Genomic DNA, 20378 nt, shown 5'->3' with positions numbered 1-20378 from the left:
TGTTTTGCTTAGAGCTGAATTGAGGGATAACCTCTGTGTCCCTCTGTTTTAAGTGCTCTGCCTTCCCTTTGCCTTTCACTGTGCATGTTTCTCTTCACTGCCTCTACCTGCACTTTCACATCACCAGCTCCTTGCTTCTTCCACTGAGCAATTAAGAGAGGTCCTGTCCTCCTGCACTCTGCAGGTGTTTGCTTACCTCCTAGAGGGATCTCAGTGGCCACAGGCTGCTCAGAGCTCCTTTTGTTTCTAGTTGCTAATTAGCTTTTTTAAGCTACTAAAAATACAGCCCTGGTAATAATTTATAGTGAAACTGCTATTTAAAGTAAGTTGAAAGGTATAGCTGCAAGTAATTTCTGTCACTGACACGCTACCACCCCCATCATCACAACTAATCTAGGGAAGACAGGTAGATATAATCAGAGCACAAATGTTTGCCCTGTATGGAAAAGACAGATACATTACACCCCTCAATTAAAAGATGAAATCAATACTGACAAATGTGAGTTTACATCTCAACCATCTACCTCTTAATTTCTAAGGGGGTAGACTTAATTAGAGCCTCATGACATCAGTGTGTGCGTCTGAAAGCTCAAAGAAGCTGGCTGACTTGACAGAAAGGGAAGCAGCCACAATTAACTGGCATGTTAGAATCCAACAGGAGGATGTTCCCTGTAGCTCAGCTAGGCTGGGTTAATTGGCAGCTGCTGTGTTGCTTTCCCTTCCTGTGCTACCAGTTGTGTGTAAGGTAAAATGTGGTCCTGAGCACAGGCCCAACAGAAGTTTTATGCACCTGAAGGGTTTCCCTCACACCCCCTCAACAATGTGGAGAGTGCCCCTTCCCAAAGCCCCACAGGCCAAGGGCTCACATGCTTTCAGGAGAAAGAGAGCTGATGTACCACATTGAAGCCTCTTGGCAGAGGCTGCATGCAGACCTCAGGGCTCTGAGAGTGGAAAGTGGGAGGCTGTCAATGCAAGGAAGGACATGAAAATTATTGAGTGAAGGATTGAGGGTGATGCCTAAAGAAGGGAAGGTGATGGGAATAGCACAAGACCCAATGTGACATTCAGAACCACACATTTTGCAGTACTTTGGCCAGCCCAGTTTTAATGGATTAGGGATGACATGTCCTCTTGATCTGGAGGTTGAATGTTCTACATCTACATCCTCTTGATAACAAAACCGTAGCTGATGCTCACACTGTCACTCAGCTACCCCCTGAACTCAGGCCCCACAGTAACAGATCCACATCCCCTGAAATCTGCAGGAATTATCTCAGGATCCTGGGAGATAATATTTGTCTCATAATGAATTACTCACAGTAGCCTGGACAAAGAAATGTTGAAGTATTTTTTAAGTACCATTTGAGTTAAATGGCACAAGGAAGGGCCTGCATGAAGCTGCACAAAATTAATTGCCATCACAGCTCCGGTCATATCATGATCCATTTAGGTTATTTTTCAGAGCACTCGTTATAGCCACTGTTTAATTCATTCTTTCATTAGATCACAGCTACACAGGCATCTTTCATCTGCTGCCAGTGAAATTAATATTTTTCTTTATTCCTGGCACAGATAGATTTTATTTTTTTTTTCTTTTCTATGATAGTTAATTCTGAGGTGGTTCATGTGACAGGCTGGGTGGCAGAGTCAATCCTTACTAGGCATTTCAGAAGAGAAGGGCCTTTGATCTCCTTGTGTTCTGATGTTTGCTATAAGCTTTGCCCTCTGTCACTCCACAGCCCCTGACCCTGGCTCTCATTACATGGCAGCAGATTCTGTGGGTGTTTCCTTTTGTGTAGGCAGAATTTGCAGCCAGGAAACTGGCACCAGTAGGTTTTGAAAGAAAACAGCAGATAATGATTAACCACAGGCTAAATGTTCCCAAGCCTAGGAGGAGAGATGGCCACTTCTCATGGGACCTGAGGGGAGCAAAACCAGAGGGAACACAGAACATGGGTGAATTTTCCAGAAGGTCCTATGGTGAGAAATAGAAGGGAAAAAGAAAGGGCTTCTCTTGATCCCTGAGCTGACCCTGACTCAAGTCAGTCTCTTCATGCAGTGAGTTATTGTCACGATACAATTGGAAGTCAGGCTGACTGGAAGAGAGAACACTGGGGTCCCTGCACCCAGACCTGTTCCCTTTTAAGCCTGGACAACACCCTGTTGTATAACAGTTGGTTTTAGCTAGAAAATGCAGCAAGTCAGAATTGCCCTGATGCTTCTTGTCTAAGAGTGAGCACAGCCAGAAATGTGCTCCTGTGTGCATAAGAGGGTAAGATGGCTTGGAACTTTAAAGTGGATGGCATAAACCACAACAAATTTGTGTTAGCACAAGGCAATTCTTTTTACCGTTTCTTTTCATACTTTTAAACTATTTCTTCCAATCTCCAAATTTTAATAGTTTGATTTTTGTTTTCAAGAGAAAGAAGATCCTGGTCATCTTTCTAACCTTGGGATTTGCATGGATTTTCTCAGAGGCTTGAGGGTTGTGGCACTGCATAGGTGCCACAATCGAAGGTCATTCAACAGGCACTTTAGTTGTTAATTAGGGCAGGCAAAAAGCTTTGCTGCGTGTTAGAAGTTCTTTAAGTCCTCTCCTAATAAATGTTCTTTAATATCCTACATGCCTGAAATTGCCTTGTAAGACTCAAGTGCTTTTGCCTGTTTTTTTTCGAGGAGGGAGCTGTGTGGAGCTCCAGCGTGTGTTGTGCGTGCACATACGTGTGTGTGTGTGTTGGTACAAATGTACACAAAGGCATTTGTACAAATGGCCCAGTTAACAAAAACTTCCGCTCCAAGTTTGAGGATGACTGTCTCTTGCTTCCTCAGGAAATTTGCCCCAAGGTGTTCTGTGTGTAAGGAGCCCATCATGCCAGCCCCGGGACAAGAGGAGACCGTGCGCATTGTTGCCCTGGATCGCGACTTCCATGTCCAGTGCTACCGGTGCGAGGTTGGTATTCCTGTCATGGCAGGGACAGAAAGCAAGGGTTGGCTTAACTTCATCACCACCTCATGTTGCTCACACAACAAGCATACCCTATTGTAACACTGGCTCTACAATCAAATTACTTCATTGACTTCAGCAAGCAAGGAATTTTCCCTCATTTATATCCACTCAATTGAGAGGAAAATCAGGTCCCTTGTTTATAACAGGTTCATTAGAAGAGCAAAAGAATGTGACTCAGGCAATTAGGGCTTAATACTTGAGAACTTCATAAATTATAGCCTGGACACAAATGTAGCTCATCTTTATGTTCTTAAAATGAAAGCTAATGCATGTTAGGATTTAAGCAAGATTGTACAGGAAACTCAGCATATGGCTCTGGGTTGAAGAATTTTAATGGACACATAAACATGATCATTCTTGTTTTGTGCAATGCTTTTTGTGCTACTTTTCCTGTTCAGTTTCATTACACACTTCATGTAATTTTGATGGTAAGAATCTGAAGACAGAGAATAAAAATCACCTTAAAGCAATTAGCATATGGGAACAGCTGTGTTAGGGAACCTTCAAGAATTCTTCAGTGCTAGTGTTACTTGTTGGATAATACATCAGCCAGATGGCAGGGTAAGAAAATGAGACCAAATATATTTCTTATTGCAGTTCCAGGTTTTAAGAACCTTAATTGGAAAGAAGGATGGACTAAGGTTTAAAGGTCTAGGCCAAAACTTGAGGCATCTGGTTCAATTCTCAATCTGACCTTGGCTTTCAGGGTACATATCAGCCCATTACTTAGGCCCAGTATTTTTTAAGATGCTGGAGAATTCTTACATTAAATTTTGTAGAGTCTAATTCATCATACAGCATGTCCCCATGCTGGCTGCTGAGGTACCCAGGCTTTCACACACATGGATCCATCAGCAGTCCTGGGCCAAATGATTGCTTGATCACACAGTGAGGGGTAATTCCCAATTTTTCTAGCAGCCATACTCAGCCTTAAAGCTTATAGGCTGAGGTCTCTGCAGCAGGTCTGGGGGCCTTGTAGTGGGGTTTCCATGTTCCTGTCTGACATCCTTCTTTTTGTCACAACCTTTTTGGCCAATTGTAATACACACACAGGTGACAGTTCTAGTAATGGGAGACAGGCAGAGATTTTGCTTAGCTGCCACCCCTGGAATGGAGGCTGTAACTTCATGGCACTAACTGTTCCAAAGGAGATTACCTATAGTCAGATATTGGTACTAAACTTTTTCCCAGTGGTGCTTCGTTTTTATCTTTTTTTGAATTAATAAATATGTGCTTCAGTTTGATGTTTCTCCAATGCTAAAGACTTTTGCTTCCTCAGAAATGTGAAAGGAATAATCTCCTTTTATTTTCAATTGGATTAAATTCAGCAGAGAGCTTGGGAACCCATCTTCTCTGCAGCATTGTCTCTTATCAGAAAATGGCTTAATCGTAAAAGACATCACGTACCTCAGCTTCATGCTTTTGCGCTCATTCAGGCTGGATCCTGTTACAAGGTGGAGAGTGAGGAGAGTTTCTTTGACTAATAGATTCTTTGCTTTATCTTGCTCTTTCTTATTTACTTTACTCTTCCTGTTCTCTTATTTCCTAGGACTGTGGTGGCCTCCTGTCTGAAGGGGACAATCAGGGCTGTTACCCTCTGGACGGGCACATCCTTTGCAAGACCTGCAACTCTGCTCGGATCCAGGCTCTGACTGCCAAGGCCAGCACTGATCTCTGAGGATCAACTGTGACCCTCCCCAGGATGCCCATTGGGGGATATTGCACAAGCTTTGCATGATTTCTTTCCAGCCTAGGGTCTGAAACTCTGACATTTAAAAAAAAAAAAAAAAAAAAAAAAGTAAAACTGGAAGGCCTTGGAGCAAGAGGGCAGTTTGAGAGGCCATGTTCAGACTGCCCACGACAGGCACCTAATTTAGACACAAGTGTTCAGGAGGGCAGTGAGTGAGTCAGAGCAGCTGCTCTCTCTGCAGCCAATGGAGTTAAGGGTCACAGCACCTAAGTTATCTGCCTGTAGGAGGTCTGAACATGGTCCTTACTATGCTTCTGTGTTTGATTCCTGTTTCTTAAGAAGTACATGAAGGTAGAGGGTGAAAGATGGCTGAGGTTCCTGCCAATGTATTCTGAGAACCTGACCAACTCTCATTGAAGTCATGGGACATCAATGTCTGCTGGTGATTTTAATAGGATCTGTGTCACCAGCAGAAGTAGCTCCACTGTCCTAGAAGGAGAGCAGACCCAGCATTAACACAAACAGTGGAACTGCAACTGTACTGCACCTGAGCGTAGGTGTGATCTTGTATCCTTGGGACAGATTAGTTATTTCTTAGGCCCTTACTTGTCTCCACTCCCTTCCAGTTCAATAGGATTTTTCTTTTACTCATGAAAGTCTACTTAGCTATTGCATAAATTTATTCAGTAGTGATGCTTCCAATTCACAATGTATGAGAAATCACAGAAAGATGTGAGCTTGCACACACTGTGCACTACATACACACTACACACTACACACAAAACATGCTTTTGATTTACCAGAGGCATAAGCCAGTCATGTCCATTGAGCAGATCTTTAAAGGATGTGGGGCTGGAAATACATTTCTAAAATCCCAGTGGTTAAAAAAAAGATAAAAATGACTACACAGAGCTGCAGTGCAAAGCGATGCTCAAAAAAATCTTACGCCATTCTCATACAGCCCATTCTAGTGGGACCACTGGCAATGTTGGTCTCTGGGTAGACATTCAAGCAATAAAGTCTTACTCCATCTCCTGTTATTGCAATGGGAGGATTTTTCTTCAGCAGTAACAGGGATTGAATCAGGCTTTGGGATGATAAACATTTCTTTGATGTTAACACATGTGATCTGTATTTTTCAATAAAAAAAAAAATCAGATCTTGTTTCAACAGCAGCAAAAAAGATCCTCCTAAATACATGTTCAGTTTTCATCCTAAGAAAGCTAAAGAAAGTATTAAGCCCTTCACTATGCCTTTCCAGAAAGCAGGCATATTTTTTTTCTTCTTCCATTTTCATCCCAGCCACTTATAACTTGCCTCTGGTGAAATTCATGGCAGTAGAATGCTGGGCCAGCAATAGCATTTTCATCTTCAGTCCAGAATTAATATACAGGCCAAGGTAAATAAAACCTGGGCATAGGAAATAATTTTTTTTCAGATGAATGTGGGTATGGGTTTTTTGTGTTTTTTTTTTAGTTTGGTTAATTAAAAACAAATCAAAAACTTAAAAATCTATGGCATTCTGAGCAGCTATAATAGTCTTGTTCATGAAACCCGTAATAACTAAGGTGCAAATTACATAGTGAGGGAGTAATTTTCATATCACTGAATTGACATTAATATCTTATTTGCAGATGTAATCAAGGAAAATACCTTTCTTTGCACTTAAATTAAGAAGCAGAATTGAAATAGTTGCAGTCTGATTGACCATATAAGTGACAAACTGGCACTTTTCAAGAGTAAGTTATAAGATTTTTATTCATGCATCCCACTGAAAAACAGTAAGAATGTGGTGATTTCCTTTTTGTATCAGGTTTCTGTTACAGAGAATAATTACATCCACTAATGCTGAAAAGAAAAGTTAGATGAGCTGAACTGATAGGAAACAAAGGAAAAATTGTGATGTGATACTGCAGCTCCTGCAAATGGTGCACTTCCTTTCACTTTAGCACTAACCTTTCTGGAAGAGCACTGTGATACTCAGTAGCTTCAGCTGCCTGTGGTAAATTCAAATGCAGAAATACCAGTCTGAAACCTCCATTCCTTACATGCTTTATATGTTGGCAAACTTTGCCAGTCAGGGAAGTTTCCCAAAATTAACAGCTTGAAATGAATCCGTCTTTGTAGAAGGGTGGCATCATTGAGCAGAAGAGTTTTCCTTCGCCACCATAGAGGCTGTGCTGAAGCAGTTTGACTTTTTATACTGGATTTCTACCCTGGCCAGCAAGAATGTTACTGCCTCAGACATAAACAGATTTTTTGGCACCTTGGCTCCCACCAGGTTCCACCTGGGCTCCTGCTCCCTGAACCGTGGCATGTAAGGTCCTTCTGAGCTCGCGTCTTGACAAGCAGTCTGTACCACCACCACTCCAAAAACCTTGCAAATACTGAGCAAATCTAGTTTGAACTAACCTTACAAAAACAAGGGAGGTCAGTGCTGGGATACAAGCACAGGTGATAATGCCATGCACTGAGGTGCAGAATGGGCCGTTCAGCAGGCAGAAGATGTAGCTCTGGTCTTCCTTACTTTTGTGAGTGTTAAATCAAGTGGCTGATGAGACTTTCTGAATAACACTGGGGCAATTGATGGCAACCAGCAGCTGTGCCTTCCAGCACAGAATGTGGCCTAGACTAAGGAGAGGACCCAAGTTCAGAGCCTTTGGGCTTTTTACAGCCCTGCCACAGGCTGAACTGGAGTGAGTCATATCACTCCTTGTTTTCTGCCCTCTGCATGAGAGAGCTTCTTTGCAGTTTCCCAGAGACATTATGGGGATTAAACTAATCACAGACTAGCCCAAACTACTGATTTCTGGTGCTCTATTTTCTCTTTCCAGAAAAGTTTGCTGGTATGTAGGCCTGGGATTCCAGCTCATTTCAATGCATGTGGCCAGGAGATCCAGCTCTGAATCCTCTGTTATGAGAGTGCTGTGGTGAGGTGGGCTGGCATGCAGGGAGGTGAGAGCCAAACTTTTGAAGCATTAAATACTTTATGGATGAAATATGATTGACAAAGATTGAACAGTGTTGATGTTTGAGGTGCTGTGGCTGGTTTCTAGACCTGACACATCTGTGCAAAGGTACTATTGATGGGGTTTTTTTTCACCCCTAGACACCAAAGCCATCTGCCTGGAAGGAGTGAGTGTCCAAAAGCCTCGTCTTTATTCTGTGGGGCTTTATTTTTCAAAATTGCTATAAATATATTTGAAAGATCTTGTATATACATCACAGAGGCTCTCATCATCCACATGTATATGGTAATCTCTCTGCTGATGCTTCAGGATTTAATTAGGAAATGCTGGTGGGATTTATCTCAATTGCACTGCAATTAAGAACCACTGGGATATGGCTTCATCACAATATTTATCACATATTTATAATATATCATGTTTATCTCTTCCAAAGAAGGAGTCTTTTTGCCAAAGAGACCTTGGTTTTTTAAAGTTGGACCTTCTTAGCCATGACAAAAATTCACATCATCTGGCTGTGGTAATGTCCAAACTGTTCCTTTCAGAAAGAGTTGGAAGATCACACAAACATTTCTGTTCAAGTCTGCAGTTTCTGCTTATGCTGCTTTGTCTTTGTCTAGCATTTTTTGGCAAGTAGGGCCTGATCCCATGATTTGTGTGGCCAGACAGGGCCCAGGATCAGGTTCTAATTTAGCAAAATATTTAAGTCCCTGGGGTTTGTTTAAGCACGGACTTAAAACCATTGCATGGTGTGACATAAGCCATTAATACCAGACTGGTTCTTTATCCCCTGATCATACAGGTTTGATCCGGGTAGGATGTGGGCACAGTCAAATTTCTATCAAATTACCCAGAGCACAGGAAATGGCTCCTGTGTCACCCTTACGCCAACTGTAGGAAAATACCATAGCTGATCAAATGTAGCATTTAGATGACAGGAGGCTGAGTTGTTACAAGGTGAGTGCTTTGTGTTGGGTGGCTGTGGCACCTTCCATATGTCACAAGTAGCCCTACAGCCAGATTTACTGTATCTTTAAGCAATGGCTTTAAAACTGTCTACTTAAACTTTCTCCAGGAGACTGGGTTGCCTTGGTTACAGCCCAATCCTTAAGCATATCCCCAAGGCTAACACTAGCATTTTGTGAATGTGATGGTTTTATTGTCACTTACTTTATTCATTGAACATTGCTTTTAAAAACAGAAAGCCACATCAATTCTTTAGCCTATCAGATAACAAGCCTTTAATTTTGGTTTTGGGAGGGGTGTTAATATTTTAATTCTTAGATTTTTATCATGGCTGCAAAACACTTGGGTAATGACTTAATCATAGAGGTGTGGGAGTACCGAAGTGTTTATCACTCTGCATAACAGTGTTCATCCTGATAGCAGGAGCGAGACTTTAACAAAACACAGGCCTTAAGTTGATTTTCTGCCTATCAGCAAAATGTGCCTGGGAAGAATGAGAAAAAAGTGTCTTTAAAGAAATGGTGGTTGTTAAAGAGAACACATGACAAGTCTGTCTGAAATCTCTTTGGACCTGTTATGGCTGCTGCCTGGCTGTGGTTAACTCAAGCCTGGCTTAGTCAGGTTTTATCAGCATTTATCAGTATTGATAAATGCTGGTTCCTTTTGATTTTGAGAAAGTCTGGAAGGCAAGGGATAACAGGACCCAGGAGAAGGTTCTTGAGAGAAATCCTGTGTCAAGGATAGACACGTGGTGCTTGCGCTGAGTGTCTCCAAAAGGGTTTGAGCTGCTGACTGGTGTCTGTTGGTGTCTGGTTCCTGCAGTTGGGGCACAGTGTTGATTTGCTGTTTGTTCAGCGGCCTGGGTGGACAACACCTCACACAGCTTCAGTACTGCAAGCTGGGACTGTTGGAGAGGGGGTGCTGAACCATCCCATGGTGGTGAAATTCCCACGAGAAAACACCAGCGAGGGTAACTGAGGGTTTGTTGTGGAAGGAGGGCAGGAACTGCTTTATAACCTAGAGGTTAGTAAAATACAGACCAAGAAAGCTTTGAGAACACTATTTCCACTTAAATCTGGTTGCAATTTTTACTCTAAATTACGTGATACCAGAAGGGCCATTTTTAATGAGAAAGTCTCTCTTTTTGCAATGTTACCCACAACATTTTCAGGGGGTTGTTTTTTCTGTTATGATTAAAATTATACTGAATTTTTATCTAAATAAATTTCAGAATTGTTAACAAATATTTTTATTTCTCAAAGACCCATGTCATCTTTCACAGTTTTTTGTAGTTCTTGGGTTTCTTCTACTGGCAAATTAAAGTTTCTGTTACCATTTTGAAAATTTCTTTGGATAAAAATTCTACTTAAAACCAAGCAGATGTTCTTGGGAAATGCTTCAATATTGGACCTGGAGAAATAAAAAAAGCTTTGAAATTTTTCACAAGATATTTTTTCCCTATTTTTAACTAGTTTTGCTAATTTTGAAGTCACTGTTTCCTTTGCTAGAATAATCCAAGTAATGTGACTCTGAAAATAACAGTGTTACTTCTATTGCATTCATTTTTCTTATCCATCTTAAAGCCATGGAGTGGCTGGCTATGGGGACTGCCAGTGTCTTTTTCTGTGGCAACTTCAAATTTCTTCTTTGTTTTTATCTTGAGGTCTCTTTCTGTTTGGCTTTTTCCCCTGAAATTACTGAAGACTATAAGCTCATTATGGCAACTGCCATGAAAATCAAGAGATACTGATTGAACTTCATCTCCTTTCTGGGCTTGGGAATGGCATTTTTCCTTAAACATTTCTAGAAATATTACCTGTCTTCCTCAGCATTTCAGCTTTTTATTTGCAACAGTTGGTTGCCCAACTGGCATTTGGAGCCTGATAGAGAACAGACTTTACACCTGTGAAATGATAACATTCACCCAGCATCTAAAAATCTAAGAGAAAAAACGTAATCTCAGTAGGTTTTCTGGTGGACATTGAGCTCTCACTTTAGCCTGGAAATTTTCTGCTGTAGTGTGAAAAAATCTAAGTTCCACCCTTGCAGAGCAGTCTGGCATACAGACACACATGTCAGGTGTTTGTGGGGCTGTAACTGAGTAGAAATACAGGCTGCAATATTGACGACTGTTGCTTCTTATACTCCAATGGGCTTTATTCCTGACTACACGTCCCTGGTCTCTTTGGCTTCATGTAATGTGTGGAAGCACAGGGTTTATCACGGGTACCAAGGACATCCAGTTGAAACTTTTTTTTAAATTTTGCCATTTGTCCAGTATTCTCATCCTACCTAGATATTTTAGAAAATGAAGAAGGAAACAGAAGCCCCAGTGGTGGTATTACCTTTACAGTTCCAGGGGTTAGAGTCACTCCCCAGGAACACCACGCTTGGGGTGTCTCTGCTTTTCTGCCTCTGCCTCCCCTTGTCCACAAGCCACCCTCTTACCCACTTTTTCCATGTCCTCAGTGTGCACTCATCTTTGCAGTAAAGATGATTTCTTACTTCACCGAGGTATTGTGAGTCTTAGCTAGTAGTTGGAAAAACTTGTTCAGATCTTTAATCAAGCAGTTTTGTGTGTCCTTAGTATCAGTGGCCTGCCATATGGATATCAAAGAAAATTGTTATAATTATTGCTTTTTAAATGATTATGAAATTGTGCCTTACTTTTTCAGTCATATTTAACCGTGTAATTTAGAACCACATGATTGCAGGGATTTACCATGAAGAAATATATTTGAAGGATAGTTTGTTTTTTAAATATTTTTTTTCCTCAAAAATGATTTTATTAGCTTTTCCTCTTTATTTTTTCCTCCAGTTATATTGTTTTAATATGTTTGTGTAAAAGGGCAGCCAGAATTTGCATTCGTGAGAGACAGAAGATTTTATTTGGTGTTGTATGTAAAGCTTTCATTTTCTTTTATGTTCCTTCAGGAAAATTCCTCTCTCCCCAATTACTCATACTGAGATGTCTTTAAATGCAGGCTGACCAGTAAGAGTTTTTTGTTGTTGTTGTTTAATTTAGTGTGTGGTTTGCTTTGTGGTTGTGGTTTTTCTTTTAATTAACCAGATATCGGCTGCTGGGGAGGCATTGCACATTAATGCAGAACGTTAATGCTAATTTTCACAGAAAAGACAAAATTAGAGTCTTTCCCTGTCTCCAGTGCAGTTTGGTTACTGCTCTGTGTACAACACTAATATTAAGCCAGACTGTAAAGGCTAAATACTCAGAGTGACCTACTTCCATTCACCAGCAAGAATCCTTTGTCAGCTGACTCCTGTTTGTTTGTTCATTTTTAAATGTCGGATTACAGAACTAGCATCTCCTAAAGATGAAAGAAAACAGTGTTTTCATGTGCAGGAAATTTGGGGTTGCAGTAACAGAACATTTTCTTTGTGAATTTGGATGTCATGGTGTTTTAAGCTCCTGCCTGGAGCCTAAATCAATTTGGCCTCTCATCCAGTTCATCTAACTGGTGCTCCTAAAAGGCTGCAGCCCTGCAAAAGCTCATGCAGCATTTTTGGCTGCCTTCCCTTGCTCCCATTTGGTACATATTTGCACAATTTAACTGAGCTTTTCTTTCTGCTGAAGGTCAGATGCAAGCGATACGAAACACTAAACTTTATAAACAAGCAAAACCATTTCAACCACAGCATTTTGGACTAGAATGGATTTTTAGGTGGCGCACTGTCTGCTGGCCTTGGGAGAGGGGATCCTGAGACTGCATTGGACTGGAAAAGGATGCAAAGCCACAAGCCTTGTTTTTTTTAATAAACTACTTACTGTAATCCAGCTACACAGTTTCAGCCTCACACTTCAGAAGAAGCTTCCAATGGCTATGCACGTACAGGCACTTTCTCTCTTGCAGAAAGTGAAACTTTCCCAACCAGAGTAGATTTAACCTATTGCATAAGATGCTGGAAGTTGGTTGTTTTTTTATTTTCCCTGGGATTCTCACTGTAACCTCTGTGTGCAGAGGATGAATAGCTTTTCTTTTTCCTCCTCTTTTTCTTTTCCTGACAAGATTAGATGTTGCATATTGATGAGCTAGCATTTCAAAGGTCCGTGGGGCTTTAGAACATATTAAGAATCTCTGAAGTTTAATATTCACCATGTTTTAAATATTCAAAAGGAAAAATCTGCATAAAATAGCTTTTGATAAATACATTCTAGGGATTCTTTCTTTCTATCTTACACAAGCATTGTGGGGATTGTGGCTGTGCCAGTTTTGTTCCAAAGTGTCTTTTGTTTCAGCATTTCAGGATCATTTTGGTCCCATTTGTATGCCCAGTACCAGTCCTGAAATCTGTTATGGTTCCTACTGAGACTGTACAGCAGGCACGTGGCTGTGACCAAGAAAAAGGCTCAGCTGAGCACTGGAACTCCTGAATATCTGTTTGGGGGCTTCCTCCTTATGACAGCTGGGCACATCCAGCCCTTTTCTGTGCCTGCTTCTTGAGATGGGGTTGGGATCAATCCAGTGGTCAGGCCCACTTTGAGATCTTTCTGCAAAGGTGCTCTATACCAGTGGGGTTCTGAGACTGGAAAATACCTTGGGTGCAAGAGCAAAGCAAAGTGTCATTTGATGCATCTCAGATCTCACAGGGCAGTCTCCCCTTCCTTGGAAGTCTCTTTGGTGAGAATCTCAGCAGTAAAAAAAGTGCCTTTAGGAGAAATCCTCCCCTAGGGATGCTCCATTTCTCATGCTCTTGAAAATCTGATTTGAGCTTTAGCTGAGGAGGATCAATTGCTGGCTGTAAAGGCACAGCTGTTTTGCTGTAATAGCAACACGTGTCCTTAGCCTCCACGTCCTGTGGTACGTCCCAGGGTGTTGCAGGACAGCACTTCGGTCCCTCCTGCACCCAGCCTGGACTGTCACACCAGTCCCTGCTGAATCAGTGCCTGGTATTTGTTCTCAGGACCGCTCTGGCCCGGGCCAAGGGCACCTCATGCCTCTATGCAAAAGGTGGTGCTTTCAGGTTTTACTTTACAAATAATGCAGCTCTTTCAAACTCACCTTTCTTCTCTCACATATTCTTGACAGAAGTAGGATTTTAAATATTTAATAGCATCCTTCTTTCTTCTTCCTTTTTGCCAGATGCCTTGAAAACATTGTCAGATTACGATCTGGGGGGGATCAGGATCAGTTTCCTTTCCTTCTTGATTGCATGGTGTAGGTTTGCAATGAGGGTTTTGTCCTTTTTTCTTTTTTCTTTTATTTTCTTAGTCTTACAGAACACATGCCTTCATTTTATGCAGAGAAGGATTGTCTATGATTAGAGCTAATCCAGGATGGCAGGATTGGACCCCCACAGCGAAAGCTAGAAAAGTGATTGCAAAAGTATTCTGTTTCTCCTTTATTAATTGCACAGGAAGTTTCCACCAAAGGCTCATGTAGCCCAACTGGCCTATGTAATAAGTAGCAGGGCCTGTAATTACAGTCTGTCTTCTGATCCTATCTGTGCTCTGACTTTCTAGGCACTGAAGTTCTATTTACATCTGGCTCTTTGTCACCTTTTTAAATTTTTGATTGGTCACTAAGGGAAGGAGAGCACGAGCCATGAGCCCTGCGAGGTGCAGTGAGTATGAACGAGGGAGTCCTCCTCCTTCTCAGGTATCTGCCTGACTTGGGACACAGAGCAGAGCACGATGAGCGGGAGGATTTTAGCAGCCATGCAGCAGAGGAAGTGGGCTGCCTGCCAACGGTATCTTTCAAGACCTCTGAGTTCTTTATAGCACTGGGAATTTGAACCTTTTACAGGTCTTAACTAGTGTACTCTCCTGTGAGATATTTCATCAGCATTTCTTTGCTCAGAGCTATTCCTACAGGATTTGACCTTTTTTTCTCTGTAAGATTCAAGGTTTTATGGTTGCAAAGAGATCCTTCCCCATATGGCATGAGGAGGGAGATGGCTTTTGGCATCGTGCAGAGAAGCTGTGTTACAAATCCTGGTATCAATGTGGAAAGCTAGAGTAACTTGAGTGGGAGGGGAAAGGCAGTGATTTACACATGGTTCAGTACGAGGTTCACCAGCGAGCACAGCCTCAAGCAGATGAGCTCCCCGAGGTGTCAGTTCTGAGACCTGCAGGATAATAATGGGCTGCTTGTGGGAGTGTTTGGTGCTGGTCACTTTGGGAGTAATCTCTTGTCTCTTTGGAAACATGCACTAAACTTTGTGCAAAGCTACAGAATGGTGTCCCCCAGACCTCTTCCTCAAGGCAGACTCCGGTGCTATGTTTGATCAAGAGGAATGAAAGCCATTAGGCAAATACTGTACTCTGCAAAAAAAAAAAACATTAACAATATACTACAGATACTTTTAATGTCCATTAAACTGTTACCCAAATTGTCCCTTTTTCTATAGCTTGGACTGTTATTTCATTATTTTTAACCTGACTTCTGCTTAAAAAATGCTCCTCAATTATTTTTTATTTTTTGTAACTCTGCTTCTAAGAAAGTTGATGCTTTAAAGGAAAAAAAAAAACAACTTAGTTTCAAACATGGGTTTTTCAGGCTTCTAAATTAATAATTTCTACACCTGACCCAGTTCCTGCAGCTGCCAAAAAAGAAAAGAGAAAGCTATTTAAATTTCTCATAGAACCATTTATCTCTTAAAATATGCCAAGGCAATTTGAGGTGGGGGTGGAGACTCAGCTATTTATCTCAGCAGCTTGATTTTTCTCTTTATGTTTCTAACTGTCAGGGGGAAAAAACCGGTAGGAAGCTATTCTTGGGCTATTATTGATGTATTGTGTTGCCATTATGCAGGATGTCTGCTTTGCTATATACGGAAGGACATTAATAATAGCCATCTCCCCTGCCCCCACCCTCAGTTCCTCTCTGAGAAGATATGGTTTAACTGGAGCATCTGCTGTGTTCAAATTGCTGCTCCTTCCTCCCCTTCCCCCAGTTCATTCCCAAACTAGTTTTAGGAACCAGGGCTAAGGAAAAAAGGAGACATTATTTTTGCCATTTTTCTGCCTACTTCTGTGGTTGCTCCAGGCAAATAATTTCCATGCCCTGTACCTGTCTACCTTTTTCTTTCCCATGTATTGCCCTTGCTTTCATTTTAAGTTCATCAATGCAAAGAGAAAACCCTTTCTTGCTGTCTTTTTCTCACAAAGGCTGGCTGGCAGAACGGGCTCAGCAACAGACCTCTGATTTGTTATTACCCAGCATTTCATATCCACAAACATTGGTTTCATTATTTCCAATTAGTAGGAAAATGTATTCCCGTTCCCATCCCTCCCACCCCAGGTTTAAAACATTGTTATGTGACTTTAAAGGGTCCGTCTACTTGTTTAAAGACTCGGATGCTTGTTTTATTTTTGGAAGCAGAGTGTACAGTGAACAGGAATAGTTTGATGTTTAAAAAATAGCCCCAGTTCAGCATTCCCCTGAAGTGCGGGAAGTCCTGTCTCCACAGGGCTGTGCCAGCAGCGTGACAGCCCAGAGAGCAAAGCCGGCTTGAAAAGGAAAAAGAACTGGCCTGCCTCACTTCATCTGTGAGAAGAGAGAGGTGAAAATAATAAACGTGGCAAGAAAATAAAGGGCAGAATTGCTCTGGTTTTTTATTTTAATGGCTGTTCCTATGTCTCCCGCTGATTTTGTTCCATAGTAGCTTTGCTTATTCAGCATATTTGGTAATCAAGACTATGTGCTTTTTCATGGTATCATTATTTTTACTTTTCATTTGTTGAGTTGTAGTCTTGCCCTGGTCCCGATAGGGTATGGAGCCCTTTGGTTTGGGCACTGAATGAAAACAGTTAGGAGCTCTGTCTAGGAGAGGTCACCTACAATTTGGAACCAGAAAATGCAATCGGTATATTTTCCAGTCTGATATAGAGGTTTTCAAAACTAAAGGGGAGATGGCCATTCAGTGTAGTTTCTTGTTGCTTTTATAATTTTCCTGGGTGGTATACAAGGAGAAAAATTACACCCTCTGTTCCCTAAACTAAACCAGAGCCCAGCATCTCCTCTGCAAACATTTGCTCCAGCTTTCCACACTGCTGCAGCATGGGAGTGATGAAGGCCTGCTAAGGGAGCAAGGTCAACCTTATCCTCTCCACAGCCAGTGCTGCTTCCCGTGGTGAGTCTGTGTCCAGCCTAGGGCTTGATCCTGCCTTCCTAGTATGAGTATTTTGCCAGAATCAGCCGTTTTCTCTCTGCCATTAGCTATGGGACTGTGTGCGATGATGAGGATTTGCAGGGAAGGAGAAGATCCTGTTCCAATTAGGCTGCCTTTGTGCTAATGTTTCATTCAGGGCTGCATGAGATAAGAGCAGTTTGCACTGAAATGCACAGCCTGAGGTTGTAGTTTGTGTTTCAACTGTGTTGAGATGGTACCAATTGAAAATCCAAACTGGGGCATTTTTTTTTTGCATCTGCTTTACTAACTGCTTTGTGCGGGCTGCAAACCCATTTCAGTTTGGCAAATGGACATTTTGTGCCTTGTCCCCCAAGCCTGATCTAGTTCTTTGTTTTATCCACCTAAAGAGTAGTATTTCTAATAGCCTAAGTAGCTAAGCTGCTGAAAAGCATCTCAACAGAACAACCAGCAAGGTGACAAGTAGGCTATTGACAGAGCTGCCTTTACAAAAGTGTATTCCACTTTCTTCACTGTGTGCCTTTTCAGAGACCTGCTGTGCTCCTTTATGGGCAGCAGAGAAACAGTCCTAGTGCTGAGCAGGGATGGGAACTAGGAGGGTGATGGAGAAGAAAGAGGCTAATGCTGAGCATTTGTTCTCCATGGGGATAAGCAAAACAATTGCTTATCCCATCAGTACAGCTTGTCTTGCTTTACACACCCTGTTGTCTGGTGGACAACTGTTCTGTAGCAGAGGTATACTTCAGTGTATTTCCTCAAACATCTCTTCCTGATCAGAACTCCAGAGTCATTCATATCTGAAGAATTTATTCCCTTAATATTGTCTCTTACAAAAAATCACCATCACTCATTTTTTATATAATGCTAGAGGAGAAAATCTGAAGGTGAACCAAAGTTTGATTGGTGCTACTGTATTAAAAAGGCTGATATGCTCTCATTTTCAACCCTTAAAATAATGTTATAGCAAACTTTTGTCTGCTGTGATTGGACAGGAAATGCAAGGTGTATTGCAAATGCAGTAAAGGGAGAGACTTGATGTTTTGATGCTCTGAACTGTACCACTGTGACCTCCTCTGCTGTCTCTTTGGAGAGTAATAAGTGAGTATTGGTAGAGGTAAGGGTAGAGCCAAGTAATGCCTGGACTTTCTTTCACAGTCTTGCTAGAAAGGATCTGCCTTGGTGAGACATCAACTTCCTTAATGGTCCTGTACTTTCCCATGCCACAGCCTGTGCTTTGGACAGTCAGAGAGACTGGAGAGCAGCCTCCAGTGCCTTCCCTCTAGTTAGTCAAATGAGAGACCCCGAGTACTAATTCTGCAGTCAGTTTTCAGAACAAAACAACATGTTTTCAGAGCCCAATCTCTCACACTGGCTTTACCTGTGGGCTGATACAAGGGGATCTGAACCACACATAGGTCATTCCAGAAAGTTTCTTCTTGGTTACATGCCCCATGGAGAACCCCCTAAAGGCTGGGAGAATGATTCAGCTCTTTCAGACTGCAAGGAGGAAGTGCCCCCAGGAATGTATGTGTCCTATGTAGCTGCTATGCTTTGGCCTACCCCTGCCAGTTGCAGAGCTGTCTGCTCAAGCTCTGGGGATGATCTGTCCTGGATGTGCAGTAATTCACAGCGGTTTGAGGTGGTGTTTCAGCTTCGTGGTGGTTGTTGGTTTAGCCCTTGAGATGGAGAAGGTTTTGCGTTGTTGCCTTTGTTGCAGTTGGGAGGGAGCGTGAGTGGCCACTCTCCTCCTTGTCCAGTGTCAGCCAACAGAGGCTCTCAGTGGTATGGGAAGCATCTTCCTTTTAAATGTGAATCACTAGCCTAGGGATCTGGGCAGGGGGGCACAAGGAAGCACTTCCTGTGTGAGGAATGCTTCTGCTGCACACTCTATACCCTCGGATCCTAATGAAGTAACATTACTTGAGCTTTTAGGACTGCTCTCCTGTCTGTCAGAGCTTGGGGTTACCAGATTTTTACTCCTTGCTGAGCAAAAGCACTACCCAAGCCTGTGGGGGGCCTAATCCTGCTGCCATTGGAATTTTTCTGATTCCTGTGAATTGCTGAGTGCACCTCCTGTGAGCTGCTGAGTAGCCTCCCTTGTCACTGAACCCATCAGACCACTTGTCTCCCTCACTGACTACTCCCACAGGGCTTTGAGGGCACTCAGGAAATGCAATCAGCACCTTACAGGATCGATCTGCTAGGCAATAAATGAAGTTTTTTCTCTGGTAACTTGTGTGCATGAATTGAAAATCATTTATTCCAATTTGTTCTGAGGACAGATGCAGCATATACACATTTTCTATATTTATAAATATATATAGATATATATATTTTGTTCTCAGCTAGTTACCTCTTTTAAACTGCAATTTTCAGAGCAACCGGCATATATTTTTTATTCAACACATAAAATAACTTTTTACAATAAGAGAATGAAAGCTGTTTTAAGCATGTGTTTTCTGTATTTTTATTATGCATTATCCAATTATATTGAGATGTATTTTCCTCTTTGCTCTGCTCTTTCAGTTGTTATCCTTTTTATCAGTTATGCTTTTCAAATGTTTTGTAAGGGAAAATAAATATGCAAAATCACCAGATGCCTTTTTTCTTTGCAGAAGAAGTATCACAAATGCTTTTTTATTACATTTTACCAATCCAATAAACTTCTTAAAAATTTCATTTTTGTTTGCTAGCGTGTGAAATTATTTTTTCAAGTTGAATGGTATTTACTTTCTCCCAGCCTCCACCTGCAATTACGCTTCATATCCTTCAACTTTTTTTCTTTTAGGTTCGAAATTTCATTGTGTGGCTCCTGAGCATACTTAATTCAAGAGTCTGTTTCACTGCTGGGTGAAGTAAAGATGTAAAAGTGTCCCAAGAGAGGCTGTTCCCCATCACACTGACCATCTCTTGATGAATTTTGCACTGTTCCTAAAAATGTGTGCCTTTGCAGTGGAGAGCGCTCCATTCCTAACTCATGCAGTACTCTGCACAGTTGGGCTGTATGGGAAGGTGTCCACAAATGTTCTCAAAGTTGTGTTGTGATGGGGTGACAGGAGAGCCAGACACCTTGTTCTGCAGCTGAATGGAGAAACATTATTCAAACTGTTATGGGGAGAGTAGAAAGAAGTGTGGTTAGCAAAGCCTGTCTCTTCTAGAAACTTGTTTCTAGGCTATCATTGCGGTAAATAATCAGGATTGTTCCCATCTGCTTTAAAAATCTGGTCACTGGTTGCCACACAGCCTGACCTCCACCTCTCCTGCCAGAGAACCTGGTGCAGCACTGAACACTGTCCCTGACAGAAATGCTTCATGTGGTGGGGAGTCCAGTGTATCCCAGTAAGCTTTTCCACAAGTACTATATGCTAAATATCTGCACCCTGCTTATAGCCTCTGTTTTTCTACCCTTTCTATCCTTGGACCTTTTTATAAAAGCCCTTTTCTCTCAAAAATCTCCTGCACAGTGCTGCACAGATTGTCTTCAAGGTGGGATTCATTTCCATGAACTTAGCAGCAGCCTAGAAGACAGCTTTTTTTGTCCCTCCTGTCAATGGAAAAGCAATGCCATCTTTTCTTTAGATAAGCATCTGGGACAGGTTTGTTTTGTGCCTTTAAGGGTTAAATGAGATGAATACTGTTC

At 41.8% G+C, this 20378-nt stretch overlaps 1 protein-coding gene across 17 annotated transcripts in view; it reads left to right on the top strand.

Annotated features, from left to right (window-relative positions):
* The window catches only part of LPP (LIM domain containing preferred translocation partner in lipoma), a 337428-nt gene extending 318011 nt beyond the window's left edge, over positions 1-19417 (top strand). For all 17 annotated transcript variants that reach the window (XM_088061257.1, XM_088061253.1, XM_088061262.1 and 14 more), the window contains 2 exons: positions 2830-2950; positions 4557-19417. In XM_088061257.1, the coding sequence (XP_087917383.1) occupies positions 2830-2950; positions 4557-4685 (250 nt within the window). In that variant the 3' untranslated portion in view covers positions 4686-19417. The remainder of the gene's footprint in view (positions 1-2829; positions 2951-4556) is intronic.
* Positions 19418-20378: the final 961 nt, after the last annotated feature.

The sequence above is a fragment of the Pseudopodoces humilis genome, chromosome 11 (assembly GCF_049639895.1).
Source record: "Pseudopodoces humilis isolate 2021_Gansu_Grassland_sample_001 chromosome 11, ASM4963989v1, whole genome shotgun sequence".
NCBI classification, from domain to species: domain Eukaryota; kingdom Metazoa; phylum Chordata; class Aves; order Passeriformes; family Paridae; genus Pseudopodoces; species Pseudopodoces humilis.
Note: the sequence above shows the minus strand (reverse complement) of the source record. Positions and strands in the feature narration are given on the sequence as shown.